At 39.4% G+C, this 19,008-nt stretch overlaps 1 protein-coding gene across 4 annotated transcripts in view; it reads right to left on the bottom strand.

Moving 5' to 3' along the window:
* LOC126297705 (protein unc-79 homolog) overlaps positions 1-19,008 on the bottom strand; it is an 810,295-nt gene that overhangs the window by 789,494 nt on the left and 1,793 nt on the right. For all 4 annotated transcript variants that reach the window (XM_049988834.1, XM_049988837.1, XM_049988836.1 and 1 more), the window contains exons 2-4: positions 17,328-17,447; positions 13,944-14,105; positions 13,683-13,853 (exon numbers count right to left, since the gene is read on the bottom strand). In XM_049988834.1, coding sequence (XP_049844791.1) covers positions 13,683-13,853; positions 13,944-14,105; positions 17,328-17,447 — 453 coding nt within the window. The remainder of the gene's footprint in view (positions 1-13,682; positions 13,854-13,943; positions 14,106-17,327; positions 17,448-19,008) is intronic.

Below are 19,008 nucleotides of genomic sequence, written 5' to 3'. Positions count from 1 at the left end.
ATTAACAATTAATACAACATACTTTACAACGAGTACCATGCTGCTCCTTTTTTCTGGTCTGCATACAATAGAGTAAGTCAATTACATTCCATTTTACATAAGATTCATTGCTAATGCAGGATCTTTGGTTAATCCTTGGCAGTCCACCATAACACCTTACCTCAGTGGCTGCATGGAATAAAACATTCACCAAAACAAGTGATGATTTCTATTCACCACTAATGCCCATGGGAGGTGCAGCTCCTGAGTATATCTTGGCTTTGCATAAACAAAAGCCCAGCGGCAGTGCTTTGTTCAACTGTAGTTCAATTAATTTAAAATCATAGTTTTCCTCTTTACATTCATATGAATATCTTCCATTTTTGGAAGAGCCTAAGAATGTACAGTGGCATTTCTTAAAGTGTCACGTTACCCTACAAGTTACATTTACAAGTCATAGACAAAAGAGTTTTCTTGTCTGGTATTTTGGAGACTTGTTTCATTAATGGAGGTTTTGCATTGGCTACTCTCAGTTATTTTCTTGGAGAAGGTGTGGGGTGTTTAATCACATAATGTTTCCAGTTTAAGTGAGCTCCTACAAATGCATTCTTTTACAGCTACAGCAGTGCATGGATTTTGGAATATTATGTTCAAAGTTGAGAAGCATATATGCTATTTTAATACATTCAAGCAAGGTCAGAGTATTAAACGTACGAATGAAAGCTACTCTTTGCATTCCTCTCCAGTTCATTCTTTTTGATGATGTGTGTATCTGAGGCTCTTCCTTCCACATCGTCTTTCAGTTCTGACATTGGTATCTGGATCAGATGCCTGCATGTTGTAACGTCCTTTCTTAACTTCAGGGTACTGTGCCATTCTACTACAACATGACATTGCCTTAACATGAGCTATCTTTAATTCCTGAGACCTTGTAATTTCAATCAGTTCTACAGTATGTACAGGTAACAGCATCAATATCCTCACTGAAGATAGATGTTAGAAACTCATTTCAGCTGACTTTGACGTGCTATGTGATCAAAAGTATCCAGACACCTGGCTGAAAATGACTTATAAGTTTGTGGTGCCCTCCATTTGTAATGCTGGAATTCAATATGGTGTTGGCCCACCCTTAGCCTTAATGACAACTTCCATTCTCGCAGGCTTATGTTCAATCAGGTGCTGGAAGGTTTCTTGGGAAATAGCAGCCCATTCTTCATGGAGTGCTGCACTGATGAGAAGTGTTGATGTTGGTTGGTGAGGCCTGGCACGAAGTCGGTGTTCCAAAACGTCCCAAAGGTAATCTATAGGATTCAGGTTAGGGCTCTGTGCACGCCAGTCCATTACAGGGATGTTATTGTCACGTAACCACTCCGCCACAGGCTGTGCATTATAAACAGGTGCTCAATCATGTTGAAAGATGCAATCGCAATCCCCGAATTGCTCTTCAACAGTGGGAAGCAAGAAGGCGCTTAAAACATCAGTGTAGGCCTGTGCTGTGATAGTGCCATGCAAAACAACAAGGGATGAAAGCCACCCCCCCCCCCCCCCCCACCTATGAAAAACATGAACACATCATAACACCACTGCCTCCAAATTTTATTGTTGGCATCACACACGCTGGCAGATGAGATTCACCAGACACTCGCCATACCCAAACCCTGCCATCGGATCACTGCATTGTGTACCATGGTTTGTCACTCCACACAATGTTTTTTCACTGTCCAATCATCCAATGTTTATTCTCCTTACACTAAGCGAGGCATCGTTTGGCATTTACCAGCGTGATGTGTGGCTTACAAGCAGCCGCTCAACCATGAAATCCCAGTTTTCTCACCTCTCACCTAACTGTTATAGTACTTGCAGCGGATCCCGATGCAGTTTGGAATTCCTGTGTGATGGTCCGGATAGATGTCTACCTATTACACATTACGACCCTCTCTAACTGCTGGTGGTCTCTGTCAGTCAACAGATGAGGTTGGCCTGTACACTTTTGTGCTGCATGTGTCCCTTCACGTTTCCACTTCACTTTCACATTGGAAACAGTAGGCCTAGGGATGTTAAGGAATGTGGAAATATTGCGTGCAGATGTATGACACAAGTGACACCCAATCACCTGACCATGTTCGAAGTCCATGAGTTCCGCGGAGCACCCCATTCAGCTCTCTCACAATGTCTAATGACTACTGAGATCACTGATATGGAGTACCTGGCAGTAGGTGGCACTGCAATGCATCTAATGCGAAAAATGTATGTTTATGGAGGTGTCTGGATACTTTTGATCACATAGTGTATCATTTATGTTCTGGAAGTTACAATTTCATGGCAGTCATCGGGAAATACCTGATAGAATGTGTGCATTTTCAAGACACTTGATTAAGTCAGTCACTGGCTAGTGGTCAAGGGAGATTTGCCCGGAGAAGTGAACAGCAGAATAATTTTGAAATATGAATAGTATAAAAGTGGTATGGAAAAGTATTTGAATCATGATAGTGATTAACTATTCATGAGAAATAACTATGTGTAGTTAGTTGTGAATAATCATAAGTTGTGAGCAGTGTGAAGATTTTGGAGAGATAAGTGTATGACAGCCATTGGTAGTGCACTGCAAACTAAATTCATTATTGGCAACAGTATATAAAAGTTGGAACAATGTCAAATGAAGTAACTAAATAACTGAAATAGTCTTAAAGGAAACTATATGAAAGAAACCGACTTCTGTGGCTAAGCAGGATGAGTGATGCTGGACTGAGAGGGTGAAATAAGAAACTAATTTTGAGTGACTTTTATCGTTTGAGAATAATAGTTAATTATAGCTCTGTATATGCATAGGATGCAGTGTCCAGGTCGATATACACACATGGTTCAGCCCAATCGCTGACTGCATATCTAATGTGGTGAACCACTTTCAATTGCCCAATACTGCTGCAAACTTGAGTGAACATTTATGTTTAAAAGAAATAATTGATTAAAGGTGTGCAGGTGGGTTACAAGTGGTGACCATGCCAGGGCCATAATTTTCAGTGATGAAATAGAAGAAAATAATGAACCCAGATGTTACACACCAACAGTGAGCAAGAAGCAATAGATATGAACAGTAACTGTACACGTGGAATTAGTTCATCACATCTGGATGTATTCATGAAAGGAAAATTGCAGAATCTTCATGCTGTACCACATCATGCCTACATTACTATGTAATAATAACCAGAACATCCCCATGGCCACACAGATTAAGCGTCACATGTATTTGGGCAAAGAGTAATATTTCATGCCATTGAATTGGTGCTAAGTGTGATGTACAGTGTCACTAGTGTGCTATATTTATTTGAAACAGTATTGTGAGAGATTAAGTGTTGTGCTGCACCAGAACTCGTTTGTGTGTCCCACTGTAACAAATCTGAGATGGATGATGAATGCAAGATGGTGAATACTGCAAATGTTGAATTAATTTTGGTTGAGGACATAAATAAGTAAAAGTTAGGCGTTCAGATTATGGGGAATATAGTAGTCATAATGCTACTTTTTGTATGAATAGTACGCTGGAAGTAGTGGATCAATAGATATCCACACTGCTACCAAACATTTGGCAATAGAAACTGAAAACTGAACGATCAGGTGCTAGATGTTTCCTCTAGTATGATGCAAGTACTTTTGTGAAGCCTAAACTGTCTAAGGAAAGAAAGTCAAAAAAGTACACATGAACAGTTTAAAGAAATTCAGAACATCATTGTTAAGAATCAAGAGTGTCTTGCCAATAAAACCAAGTATAGTCAACAGGGTACCAATGAACAGTTTGAAGGCATTCAGGAAAGCACAGCTAAGCATTTAAAAAAGGGAAGAGAGGTCATTATTCCAGGAAACAGGGGTTAATAAGCCAAGAAGAGAGATTTTAAGAAGCCAAAATACTTTTGCTGATAAAGTGAAATAAGATCTCACAAATTTCTAGGCTGACTGAGTGCTAAACATACTAAGTTAGCTACCAAAGTAAACAACATAAAATCTGAAATTGTGAAACATACCAAAGCAATGTAAGAAACTAGTGCAGATGAGGGTGTAAGGATTACTAATCTAAATTTGAAAGTGCAGGAAGTGGTCACTAAACAGAGTGAGCTAATGACAAATGATACAGAGATTAAAGAGCTGGAAAAAAAGGAGCCAGTGTCTGAACTTGAGCAAGTGTAGTGCACCAAAAGATATGTGTGTGGCTGGCTATGAACCAAGGTATTACAAAGTATACCACCAATGCTGAGGAAGTGCATCACAGTGCTGTGCATGAACAGCCGTGATGTAAGCAATGATGAGCAAAGGCAGACATACTTCCTACAGAATGCACAGTTTAACAGATTCGAGTCACACATATATGTAAATCCTGTTGCGTTTATTGTAACTTTTAGAAGTGTGTTGCTGCCATTGTGAACAGAGGTGCAGACAATTTCTTATGTTGCTAATCACACAGTTGGAGATGTGTGCAACTTTGGACTGCAACAGATTATGGTAGCATGATATACATGGAATTGGAGACAGCAATTTTGATGAAGTAATGGTCAAGATGCATATAGGATAAGCATTATCAGTTCACTGTATAAGTAAAGAATACTGATGAGAAGCTGATGGAACATCAACAGATTCCTTGGAAATGTAATTAGACAGGAACTGCTCTTCCTTCTTTTTCCCGGTCTTATCCCATGTCTTCACAGGTTCAGCATGTTAATTTGTATTTGGCAGTTTTAGTGGTGGAGGGGAGCCAGATGCACTTTCTGTCACCACCCTCCACCCTCCCAGGACAGGCTTTTTGGGTACCCCATCAGTCTGCGTCTAGTGTTGTCCCATGCTAAAGTGTGTTAATGTTTTTGAAGTGTTCATGAATCATGAAACTGAGGCGGGAAATGGGTACCTGCCCAGAATTCACCTAGTCACACCAAGCAAGATGGTCAGTGGTTAGCACACTGGACTCGCATTTGGGAGGACGACGGTTCAAACATGCATCAGGCCATCCTGATTTAGTTTCCTGTGATTTCTCTACATTGCTTCAGGCAAATGCGGAGATGGTTCTTTTGAAAGGGCATGGCTGACTTCCTTCCACATCCTTCCCTAATCCGCTGTGACCGGTGACTTTGCTGTTTCGTCCACTCCCCCAAATCAACCACCCAACCAAAAAATCTAGTCAGATGTGAAAAACAACCCAAAAACCATATTGAGGCAGAGTGGCACATCAAACCTCGTTGTTAGCCATCTGTGTGGATTTGATCTAGGGCCAGTGCACCTCCCTGAATACTGGAAGGGGCTTGCTGCGATGGTCAAGGCAAGAACTGGTATTTAAATAAATCATTTAAGCATGATGATGTCATGACATGGGTTGTGAGGTGGTTACCTTCCGATATATGAAGACTGTTAGTGTGAAAATTATCAATACAGCAGATCAGACAAGACAAATTTTTGTATCACAGAAAATGAGGACAGAAGAGAAAGTCAGGGACTCTCAGCAGAAATATTACTATTATAGAATTTTCCAGAATGGAACTGGAAATGAGATGACAACAGAAAAATGCATAAGCAGGACCAGAGACAGAAGAGGAATCACTGAGCGCGCCTTCAAGAAAGAAGATTTGATGATCACAGAGGAAGCAAATTTCAGCAAAGACCTTGGCAAGAGAATAATAATTATAAAATATTGAATCTGGAGAACATATTATTAGAGTCAGAAAAGGACCAGCTTCAGGAACTGGTAAAAAGGTAATCACGTTCAAGAAATTATGACAATCATAGTCATGTAAGCAAAGAGGTGACTCCAGAGCAGAAGTAAGTTACTATGATCAAGACAGGAGATCTGAGTAGAAAGCAAGAAGAATTATTTTATGGAGAAGAGAGGATGTCATCATTATCAGTAGAGCAAAGGTGTGTGGAGAAGAAGTAGTATTCTCCTGGATTTTGGAAGTCAAGTGCGTGTAATTTTGAAGAACTTTTATAATAAACTTCTGAAGAGAGATGTAGATATTTCTGGATTACCAATCACTGGATTCAAAATTGTATGAGTGATAGAGCACAATGTAAGCCCATTAAGAAATAAGTATTACTGGAAGCTGGTACTGGCAAGTCTAAATACAGTGCTGACACAATAGAGATTTTGCAACTTTGTGAGCCTGCGATTACAGTTGCTGACCCAATGTCAGAGTGTGGAGTAAATTTGAAATTTGTTAGTGAAGTCACAGAGATGAATATTGATGAGACTATGGAGCTAATCTCATATTGTGGAATGATGACTGCTATGAGAGATGCTACCTTTGCCAGACCATCTGAAGTAATAAAACAAAATCTGCAAATTGCTGAAGACATGGTTCAAGATGTAATGCATGAAGACGCCATGTACAAGAACATTTAGAAGAAACCATGTTAAGTAAGAAAGATGAAATCATTAACATAATCCATAAAATTGGAGTAGGAGCTGATCTGAAAGACAAACTCCGCACTATGCTGTTCAAATATGAAGCTGTTTTCAAAGTTACCATGCAAAATTAAAGAGCCACTGCACAAAATAAAAATCAGGCTAGACAAAGCTCTCTTTAGTCATCTGTAACCGGAACAGGTAAAGAACGAAATCACAGAAAGAAAGCTGCATAAGTTGTTAACATCTGGTTTTAATAAATAAAATCATTCTCAGTATTAAAAGAGGAAAAATGGGAGAGAACTGCTGTGGATAAAAAATATATTTATTTATTTTTTTTAATTTTTTTTTTACATGTGTTGGAACTTAAATAGTGGCAACTATTTATTCACAACCAATACAAAAGAGCTACATGTTTGAACCTGTTACTGACCTTCGAAATAGTCACCAGCATTGTGTAGAACCCATTGCCAGTGATGTGGAAGGCATAGTATACTGTTAGCTGAGCCTGTTCTGTTGAAGGTGAGAATGGGACAGTCTACTGCCTGTCGAATCTCTGGAACAGTTCTGAAGTGAATGTCACGAAGTGGTTCCTTCATCTTTGGAATCAAATCAGAGTCACAAGGACTTAAGTCCAGGGAGTATGGTGGATGGTACAGTACATCCCAGTCCCATCGACCAAACAGAGTAGCCACAGCTTGCACTGCACATTGTCATGCAAAATGATGGGTGGGCTGCACAGAAAGTGTCGCCGCTTCTTTTGCAAAGTTGGTCACAGGTCATGCTCCAAAAGCGAACAGTAATACTGTGCACTGACGGTCTGCTGTGGAGGAACGTAATGCATTAGGATAGCACCATCACAGTCGTACACGAGAATCACCATAACTTTATACCGCTCTGTTCGCACCATCAACAGAACAGGTTCTGCTAACAGTATACTATGCCTTCCACATCACTGGCAACGGGTTCTACACAACACTGGTGATTACTTTGAAGGACAGTAACAGGTGCAAACATGTAACTCATTTGTATCAGTTGTGAATAAATAGTTGCCACTATTTAAGTTCCAACACTCGTATATATACACTCATGGAAATGGAAAAAAGAACACATTGACACCGGTGTGTCAGACCCACCATACTTGCTCCGGACACTGCGAGAGGGCTGTACAAGCAATGATCACACGCACGGCACAGCGGACACACCAGGAACTGCGGTGTTGGCCGCCGAATGGCGCTAGCTGCGCAGCATTTGTGCACCGCCGCCGTCAGTGTCAGCCAGTTTGCCGTGGCATACGGAGCTCCATCGCAGTCTTTAACACTGGTAGCATGCCGCGACGGCGTGGACGTGAACCGTATGTGCAGTTGACGGACTTTGAGAGAAGGCATATAGTGGGCATGCGGGAGGCCGGGTGGACGTACCACCGAATTGCTCAACACGTGGGGCGTGAGGTCTCCACAGTACATCGATGTTGTCGCCAGTGGTCGGCGGAAGGTGCACGTGCCCGTCGACCTGGGACCGGACCGCAGCGACGCACGGATGCACGCCAAGGCCGTAGGATCCTACGCAGTGCCGTAGGGGACCGCACCGCCACTTTCCAGCAGATTAGGGACACTGTTGCTCCTGGGGTATCGGCGAGGACCATTCGCAACCGTCTCCATGAAGCTGGGCAACGGTCCCGCACACCGTTAGGCCGTCTTCCGCTCACGCCCCAACATCGTGCAGCCCGCCTCTAGTGGTGTTGCGACAGGCGTGAATGGAGGGACGAATGGAGACGTGTCGTCTTCAGCGATGAGAGTCGCTTCTGCCTTGGTGCCAATGATGGTCGTATGCGTGTTTGGAGCCGTGCAGGTGAGCGCCACAGTCAGGACTGCATACGACCGAGGCACACAGGGCCAACACCCGGCATCATGGTGTGGGGACCGATCTCCTACACTGGCCGTACACCTCTGGTGATCGTCGAGGGGACACTGAATAGTGCACGGTACATCCAAACCGTCATCGAACCCATCGTTCTACCATTCCTAGACCGGCAAGGGAACTTGCTGTTCCAACAGGACAATGCACGTCCGCATGTATCCCGTGCCACCCAATGTGCTCTAGAAGGTGTAAGTCAACTACCCTGGCCAGCAAGATCTCCAGATCTGTCCCCCATTGAGCATGTTTGGGACTGGATGAAGCGTCGTCTCACGCGGTCTGCACGTCCAGCACGAACGCTGGTCCAACTGAGGCGCCAGGTGGAAATGGCATGGCAAGCCGTTCCACAGGACTGCATCCAGCATCTCTACGATCGTCTCCATGGGAGAATAGCAGCCTGCATTGCTGCGAAAGGTGGATATACACTGTACTAGTGCTGACATTGTGCATGCTCTGTTGCCTGTGTCTATGTGCCTGTGGTTCTGTCAGTGTGATCATGTGATGTATCTGACCCCAGGAATGTGTCAATAAAGTTTCCCCTTCCTGGGACAATGAATTCACGGTGTTCTTATTTCAATTTCCAGGAGTGTACTTTGAATCATGAATGTTCAAGCACAGTGGTACTGAACTTTGATAATATTTTGTTCAGATTTTAAGCAAGAATATCTAGGTAGAGTACCAAAGGTAACATCGTAAGGCTTATCTAGAGGTTACTAGAATAAATTGTAGAGTGCAACACTATAGTCTTTTCTGAGAAATGTCTGTGCATGTGCCCCAAGAGATTCTTGGCAAGAGACTATATTGATACCATAAAAGTCTGTTGCAGGTGTGATGGCGAGTGTCACTGTCACAGAAAGCTGTTGCCCAGAGCGCTGCTCTCTTCAGCACATGGATAGTGAGCTGTGTCTGGTGTAGAAGTAATAAATTATGTATGTAAACTTTCCTTGTAAAGCAGTCTACCTATTAATGAAAACCACATCAAAATCCCTACAGTCATTCCTGAGATTAGCCTTTACATACAGACAGAAAAAAGCAGTGGGGGACTTTATCACATGTAAAGAAGTTATGGTTTATTTACTTGTCTTCTGTTATTTTTTGACTGTTGAGAGGTTTATCAGAGTATGTATGTTTTCATAATTATTTAATTGGTAGTTGAAGCCATTAACTTTCAATTCAAAAGCAAAAAAAAGAAAATCTTGAAATTAATATGATCTTATATCTGCCTTGTTCCATTATATTTCTGAAGTGTGACCCCTGTAAACATTTTAACAAGTGTTGGTGCATTTGCATTGTGGCACCATAATTATGATTTTATAACACATACTTTACATTTCATGCTTTTGATGTTTTACTGAACAATATTTGAACATTCGGACTGATTGAACTTGATATGCTATGTGTATATAAGATATCTAATATGGATTCATGCTTAAATAATTGGCTGATCGAAATCTCCACACTTTGCTTAACATTGTGGTTAATTTGTTTGATATTTACTTCTGTTTACAATCAGTTAACATTAGTGATGTCTCTAATAATCGCACATCTGCTTGGATGTTAGTAGATCAAACAATCCAAGTCAACATTGTAAAATATTCATGTAAGACTTTCAAAGTATTACTGAGTTAGAGGGCTGATGTAAGGATACTGGTACTATTAACAATAACCTTACTAAAAATCAACATTAACCATTCATTTTAGGGGGTTGCAAAATCACTGACATTCTAAAAGGATCTGAAAGTTACAGATTTACACTAACAGTTAGGGATTGCTGGATGGGTTGAGCACACTTTTAAGAGCTCGAGTGAGAAAATGAAATGAATGATTAAAATCTAAAAAAAAGACTTTCAGTAATAAATATTTCACATATGTCCTTTCAGTGTACTTTTTCAAACTCTTAATTGTAGGAGTTCTTAATGGTAGACTGATGTGCTGTCCTGCTGAATCTGAAGAAAAACAGGAAACTGAAAAATAATTCAACAATAGAGAACATTCATCTTTGGATTTCATACTGTACCTATTTCAAGACAATCATTCAGATACAGCTCTCTCTGCCAGATGGATTAAGATAAAAAAAAGGGGCACTAGAAAGTAAAACATTCACTACTTGCCACAGGTCATTTGTAACAGTTGGGGAGCACATATTTAAGAGTTCAATGGAAGGGAGGGGGGGCTGTCAAATTTAGCTGTGGATGCATTACAAACCCCTCCCCCCACTGTCCCAATGAACACACAATGCTGGCCACTAAAATTGCAAGACCAAAAAGGGTAGCAAATGATGAAATTTTACTTGTAGATGATTGTAGGGAACTGACATGTACCACATCATGGCAAGCTGCCACAAATACAATCAACTAAACAAAAAAACTAAACTAAACAATAATACAAGGCACAGAATTTAGTACACAGAGCTGTCACCACTATCACCAACAATGGCTCTAAGACAGCTGGGCGAGTAGAACTGAGCTTGAATGACAAATACAGATATCTCATTTCATGCTACTTCAACTCTGTGACATATGACAATGAAGAATGCCATCTGGGAATATTCATATTCCTTTGTGTCTCCACACACCATCATGATGCTGTATGCAGAACTGGAACTTGTCAGAAAAGTTGACATGGTGCCACTACTGTGCCCAGTATTACTGGTGGGAGCACCGTTGTCGGGTTGTGGCTCGGCGCACCATTGTTGGTGCATATCTCTCTGCTGCCACAAGGGAAGTGGCATGTATAGATGCCTTGCTGGCAGTACAAATGGATATCTGTCTTGCTGTGAGTAAGTCCATTTCCTGACTCAATATACACTGGTGTCCAAAATTAAAGAAACAAACAGAAATTTTTCAAGGTTACATTTATTTTGTCACAAAAAATATAAACAGGTAACAGTAAAGTAGAAACAAAGTAAAGAACAAAGAATGTAAACAACTGCAACATGCATAATGGTAGACAAAAATGTTCTTTGTTTCTCCCAACTTAACAGATTTGCACAGACATTCCGATAACTGGTTACTGTGCTCAGTATGAGGTGTGACCACCTGCGGCAGTAATACAGGCCTGACAACAATGTAAAATGCTGTGAATGATGTCATCAATCTCATGTTGAGGCAATAATGCCCATTCTTCTTGTACAGCTCCTAGCAAGTCTTGAAAAGTGACTGGCAGATGCTGATGTGATTTAACCCGTCTTCCTAGTGCATCCCATACATGCTGTACTGTATTCATATTGGGAGAGCAAGCAGGACGTCCCATGTATGAAATATCTTCTGTTTCCAAGAAAACATCAATTGCTGACCATGGTCTATGAGCTCAGGCATTATCATCCGTCAGTACAAAGACTGGGCCCACAGCACATCACGACAACCGCAGTTAAACTTTGTTGATTCACCCATACAATTTCACTAAGAGGTGTCTGGGTGGTCAACATAATCACTGCACACACCATTAGGGATTCTCCTTGATACTGGTCTCTTTCCACAGTGTTTGGGTCCCAAAATCATGTTGCACGTTCCCTTTAGATACGAATCCATCAAGGATCACTCTTCAGACCAAATCATGGCTCACCTGTGAAAAGAACATTGGCCCACTGTTCAACTGTTAAGGAGGCATGTTGACAACTCCACTCTAGACGCTCCCTTCTGTGAAGTCATGCCAGAGGTACATATACAGCAGTACCCTGACAATAAAGGCCACTCTGCCAAAGTCTTCTGTGCATCGCTTGCCTCCTTACAATACATACAGTGAACGCTGTGAGGTCAGATGCCAATAATAAGGTGGTATCTGTTGTGCCCTTACAGCCATGTAACAGTCCATTCTGATGTCATACATGGTCGTCCCTCTGTTGGTCTTTTGGATAAAGTTTTGGTCTCTATAAACTATCGCCACATCCGAGAAACAACACAACAATTCACATTAAGCCATCTGGCCACATCAGTTTGTGACTGGCCTGCTTCCATTCTTCCTCTGGCCCTTTGCTTCAGAGTCTGGTAGGTGTTTTCTCTGTGGCATACTACACTGTCTGCGACTGTGTACACAGCGATTGTGTCCCGAAATTGTCATTTGTGTGATTGTCTGTTGATGAGAATGCTGTCTTTCATGCAGAACAGGATCATACACACAGACATCTGTTGAGAGTTTGTATGATTATATCATGAATTAGACACAAGACAGGGAAATAGCAGTTTCTTGCATTAATTTTGTATACCAGTGTACGTGACATGGTTGCACAATTCCGCATGGCTGAACACACAAACATCTGTCCTCCCTGGTGCTAGTCACATGGGACTACAGAGATTCTGCATGGCTTTAAGTATAGCCCTCCTGAACTGATGGATTCCACATTTCCAGGAGTCCTACAATCCTGATTAACATAAGCAGCATTATTGTGGATCAATAAACCACATTGTTAGTAACTTACAATATCTTCTCACAGACGGCCAACTTTCAAATTCAACTTCTGAGTGGCAAACCCATAGCTTAATCTTTTCTTAAAGACAGAATGTAGATGGCATTACTACCACCTACTTTGTATGAAATGCTAATCATTTGCATATCTAAGCATGCATCATACTAATCTTATGTTTGTCCTATGCCAGCTTCATGGTGTTGCAATGTGTGTGTGTGTGTGTGTGTGTGTGTGTGTGTGTGTGTGTGTGTGTGTGGTGGGGAAGATCCTCGCCAACCCCATTCTCCCAAACGGTACTTAGCACAGACTGGCCAAAAGTTTTGAAATGTTCACCATTTGGCAAAATAAGGAAAGATGATCAGGATTTAATGTCATGTCAGCACTGATGTTTTAGAGACAGAGTACAAGTTCAGATTAGAGTAGCATGAGGAAGGGGATTTAGTGGGCCATTTCAAACGAACAATCCTGGCAGACACCTTAAAAAGATTTAGGGAAATCATGGAAATCCCAACTCAGGATGGCCAAATAAGGATTTCAGTTGCCTTCCTACATAATATGAGTACAGTGTCTCACATCTGCACCATTTCACTCAATGAAGCATTTGACAAGAATCTTGATGGTCATTAAGTTTATTAAATTCAACAGACTTGTGATTATTCCTTCCCCCTCAAGTCAAGAGAGAGGTAACTAACTTAAAAGCGTATTGCGAAGGGAAAAAAAGGAATTTAATGGATGAATAGAGATATCTTCACTTAATAAAATATTTGTACAGTGCCCAGTAATACCACAGGCAACCAAATGTGAGTACAAGAATTGCATATTATCTATTCAGCAACTTCTATTCTAATTATTTTACCATTAAAAAATCACAATTAAAAAGATTGTTTCTCAACATATTAATAAATTACACAAAGCAATAACTTTGCTAAAGTTGCGACAGTACAGTCTGAAGAGGCACTTAAACTATTTTAGCTTTAGCAAAATTTTTTACATACTTACTTATTGTAAATGGCAGTATATAAAAGCATAGTGAATTAACAATCTCTTGATGCAGAGTAGATGGGAGAACAGCAATTGTTGAAGCTGCTGTATAAGGCAAAGCATCAATCATATCTTGTTCCAAAAATGGTAAAATACAGCCCACGCACTGTAGAATTGCCTGCCCAAATGCTGAAATACACAAAGAAATAAGTTCTGTATCACTATTTGAAAATCAAAACTCATTTAAAAATATTAATATGTAGAGTTTGTGTAGCATACCATGCAAACCGAACTGTATGAGTGGAGCAATATCAACAAGCTGAACAACAGCATTAAAGAGACCCCTATAATCAAGATTGGGATAAAGGCTCATTCGAATCCCATCCTTTTCTTGACATTTCAACATCTCAAGCGGTGAGTCAGGGACATCTTTCAATACAGCTGTTATTTGAAAGAAAAACAGATTAAATACAATTGATACAAAATTAAGAGACAGCTCTGCAAACAAAATAAATGAAGCCACAATGATGATTTGATTATAGACAAATTGATTACTAATGGCATGCAGTGCTATGAACAAACTATTTTATGATTCATACTACACTGTAACTGGACACTGAGTAAAATGATAATTATGTATGTAATTTTTCACAATCTTTCCAGATAGTATTTAACAAGATATACGGCTCCACAGAAACTTTCACTATTAAAGTTTTTTTTCAACTACTCGAAAATTACAAGAAAGATGAAGTGAACGAAATTGACCCCTCTCACTTTTTTCTCTTCATCATTAAGTATTGACAATTTTCATGCAAAGATTTCACAACAGGACAGTGAGTCCTGCATGACAACATAATGCCTGTCAATACTTAAGATTGGTCAGATATCTTATATCTGCTTATTTTGCCACATCTAATTCTGAACCATCCTCTTGTCAAGTCTTATTTTTTTTACTACTGGTGCTTGCAGCTATATTCTCTATCCACTGTTTCCAAGTTATGTTCCATAATTACTTATTTGTAGCACTAGATTCTGCTATATTTGGAAGATTTTGTACTTGTTCTGAGCAGTCAGTTTAAAACAACTGAATAAAGCCACATTTATGGTGCATTGGTTAATAACAATCTCAATTTTGTATGGTGGAAAGATATGACTCAGATCCATTCTCAACTGAAAGGTCAACTGACAATCTGTGTGAATAAAAAAGCTGCAATATCAACACACATCTTGTTAAAGTTGTATCAGATCTATGGCGCTGCAGTACTTGTTATTTCTTTTGATAATGATGATGATGATCAAGACTTCACTGCTTGTGTGAAAATCAGCTTACCATTTTCTCACATGATATCCTACCAAGCATGGATGGAGGGCAACAGGCAGATTCCATCGTCCTTGATTTCCAGAAAGTGTTTGACACGGTGCACCACTGCACAATGCTGACAAAGGATTGTGCATATGGATTAGGTTTCCACTTCCATGAGTGGCTCAAAGATTTTTTTTTTAAGTAATAGAACCCAGTACACTGTCCTTGACAGCAAGTGTTCATTAGAGACAAGAGTGTTAGCAGGAGTGTACAAAGAAGTGTGACAGGACCACTCCTGTTCTCTACATACATAAACAATCTGGCAGACAGGGTGAACAACAATTTACGGCTGTTTGCTGACGGTGCTGTGGTGTATGGGAATGTGTTGTGACTGTAGGGGGATACAATCCGACTTAGATGGGATTTCTAGTTGGTGTGATCAATGGTAATTTCTTCTAAATGTTAAAAATGTAAGTTAATGTGGATGAGTAGGAAAACCAATCCTGTAAAATACGAATACAGAATTAGTAATGTGCTGCTTGACACAAGCACACAGATTAAATATTGAGGCATAATGCAACAAAGTTATATGAAATGTAATGAGCATGTAAGGCTGGTAATTAGGAAAGCGAATGTTAAACTTTGTTTTATTGGGAGAATTTTGTGAAAGTGTGGCTCATTTATAAAGAAGGTAGCATATAGAACACTAGTGTACCCAATTCTTGAGTACTGCTCTATTATTTGGGATCCCACCAGGATAGATTAAAGGGAGACAATGAAGCAATTCAGAGGTGTGCTGATAAGATTTGTTATCAGTAGGTTCAATCAGCACAAAAGTATCATGGAAATGCTTCATGAAGTCAAAAGGGAATCCCTAGAGAGAAGACAGCGGTCTTTTTGTGAGGCACTATTGCAGAAATTTAGAGAACTAACATTTGAAGCTGACTGCAGATTGATTCTACTGCCTCCAATGTATGTTTTGTGTAAGGACCATGAAGATAAGATTAACGACATTTGTGCATGTACGAAGGCTTACAGACAGTCATTTTCCCCCTGGCTCTATTTGTGAGTGGAACAGGAAAGGAAACAACTAGTAGTGGTATATGATACCATCTGCCATACACCATGCGGTGGCTTGTGGCTTATATATGTAGATGTTGTTCTTCATCATCATCGTCATCATCATCATCGTCACTGTTACTTCAATAACTCCCACAGTTTCTGAAAATGCTCTTCCTGTCCACAAAAACATTTGTAGATTTTCAAAGGCCAGTGATTCCAGTATAGACATTTTATTCACTGGCTGTTCATCACTGGAAGTTACAAGTACCTCTTTTTATGTCTCAGGTTAATTCCCAAAATGTTTAGGAGCTATATAAAGTCATACCTGAGCATATAAATTGATATTGACTAGTAACAACTTCAAAGGTCTTGCCATTACATCAGAACTTGTACTACTCTGTACACTGGATGGCTAATAACGGGTGGGTACAGGTCTATGTTTCAGAGACCTTTGGAAGGCACAGTCATAGTGAGTTACTACTTGTAAAGAAAAAAAAAATAGAATCAAGGGATCCCCTACACTCTGACCTCCTATGTTGCATTTCATATCTGATTCTACTTTGACAATTCCATATTAGGAGCCGCTGGGCTGTTATTGAAACACAGTTACATAACTAAATTTCATCTGTAACATGATCAGAAAAGGAATTTTTTCCTTTTTGAAGTGTTCTGATTGTTTTATCACAAGGATGTAAGACTTCTTGCACAAGTTTTTAAATGCAAACAATACCTCTGTCCACTCCTGCAATGTAGGGGTACCAACAGCGTGGTTCATTTAAAACACTTTACCTTTTGTAATTAAATTTAGCAAACCAACTGTTATCTGGAATATGTTATCCACATAAAACATCAAAACACTCACTACATGCTTATAAAATTGGCTGTTATTTAACCAAGTTGAAAGTCATATTTTTTCCCCACATGATAATTCATTCTCATCCCTCCTCCTACCCCCTTTTCCACATTTATACTATCCTTACAATTCTGTATAGAGAAGCTCCTATTCATTATTATATGTAATTTATGACTATTTTAAAATACTGACATAACCTCTACAGCTCTTCAACCTATTGAACATGTAACTGCAAAAGTCTTGCCAAATGGTAGGTAAATTTTTCACAGCACATCTGTATTTCAAGCTCAATCCCTGACTGCCCAAAGCTACCATTGCCATTTCATTCTACAAGACCCATACAACATAGACAGATTTTATTGTAAGCTCACTAACATCTTATTACTAATACTCAATAAAAGCATCGACAAATAATAAATTCCATGATATGCAGAATGATACATACTCAATAATGTCTGAGAAAAATATTTCAGTGTGTTGGCAATATCTACACCAGATGGCACAGGCATAATTCCATGCAGAAGTCGAAGCTGATAATCATGAAGATTCCGAATTTTTGCAGTAACTGCAACAGAAGAGATGAGTGAGAAAACAAATACAAAAGTAGCACTTCAATTGAAGATAGTATGGCTATTCAAGTTTTTTATCTAACTATGCAGTACGATTTTCTAATTATATGTTTGCATAACTGACAAAAGTCACCTACGATAACAGATGTGTGAATAAATGGACTTGTAGGAGCAACCTGTAAAACATCACAGCAACCATCTGGTTATCTCCTCATAAATGTTACTATACAGTTAAAGATTATTTAAACTAAATGCAAAATAGGTAGCAATTAACACCAATGATCAAAATGTATGTATGCCTACTGACAGTTTTTGTAGTTAAATGGGAAGTTGTATAATAGTATAAGTAGTATAGTACATCAGATATTTTTATTCCCTTGATTTCTCTAATAAGTTATTATATTGTTTGTTGTGTTATGTATTGTATATGCATATAATTTGAGTGTTTAGTTACACGTATTTACTTATTATGTATAAACCCAATGACACCCAGATCATGTACATGATCAATGCTTGATCAATAAATATTAATATTAATTCGAATATAACAACAAATGTTAGAAGACAGTATTAATAGAATTGTTCTTATTTATAGAAATTGTAACTTTTGAATGTGTGGTTCCTATGTTGTAAAATAATTTTGTTTGGGTAACAACAAGAAAATGAACCTTTAAAAATTAAACAGCAACTTATGCCTTTTTAGTTATTAATATCTATCACAGTAAAATACAGACTACAGAGAGCCTAGAATCATTGGAAACTCACAATGCCTATATTCTATGTACCATCTGAAAATTTCTAGATCTACCTGATAGCCAAAATTTTGTTCTTTAATATAGCAGTTGCTATTACTGAATAAAAATTATCATAATGAACAAATATCTAAGTAACTGAAAGGTAATGGAATGTTTTCTTGACAAAGGTTATTTGCAATATCGTCTTTTAACAAGCTGAAGTAAATTGTCTGGCTGGAGTACATTCACATATGTGATTTACAGCCAGTTACATAGCTGGATAAAACCAGTAGCATAGTGCCAACATAAAGAGCTAGACTGAAAATTACTTAAGAAAAGCACAGAGAGTTTGTAACTTCTCTACAATCTCTAAACAGTAACAGTAGCCTACATTTCTTTAAGTGAAAATAAGTCATATCATCAACATAAAAGTTGCCTAAATACAAACCTTGGTTATTTATATCACAGAAAGTTGTTACTTGGGCACCAAGACAAATGATGACGCCCAAAGTAAAGAGGATATCAAATGTAGACAGGCAATGGCAAGAAAAACCTTTATGAAGTACAGAAATTTGTTAAATTTAAGAGTTAGAAAGTATTTTCTGAGGGCAGTTCTATTAGCCTGAGTGCATCATTTTATGGAAGTGAAATTATGGAGGGGGGACAGACAGAGGGGGAAGAAGGAGCGAGAGAGATGGGGGGAGGGGGGAGGGGGGGAGAGAGAGAGAGAGAGAGAGAGAGAGAGAGAGAGAGAGAGAGAGAGAGAGAGAGAGAGAGAGAGAGAGAGAGAGAGAGAGAGAGAGAGATATTATAGCAGTAGGTC

The sequence above is a fragment of the Schistocerca gregaria genome, chromosome X (assembly GCF_023897955.1).
Source record: "Schistocerca gregaria isolate iqSchGreg1 chromosome X, iqSchGreg1.2, whole genome shotgun sequence".
Lineage (NCBI taxonomy): Eukaryota > Metazoa > Arthropoda > Insecta > Orthoptera > Acrididae > Schistocerca > Schistocerca gregaria.
Note: the sequence above shows the minus strand (reverse complement) of the source record. Positions and strands in the feature narration are given on the sequence as shown.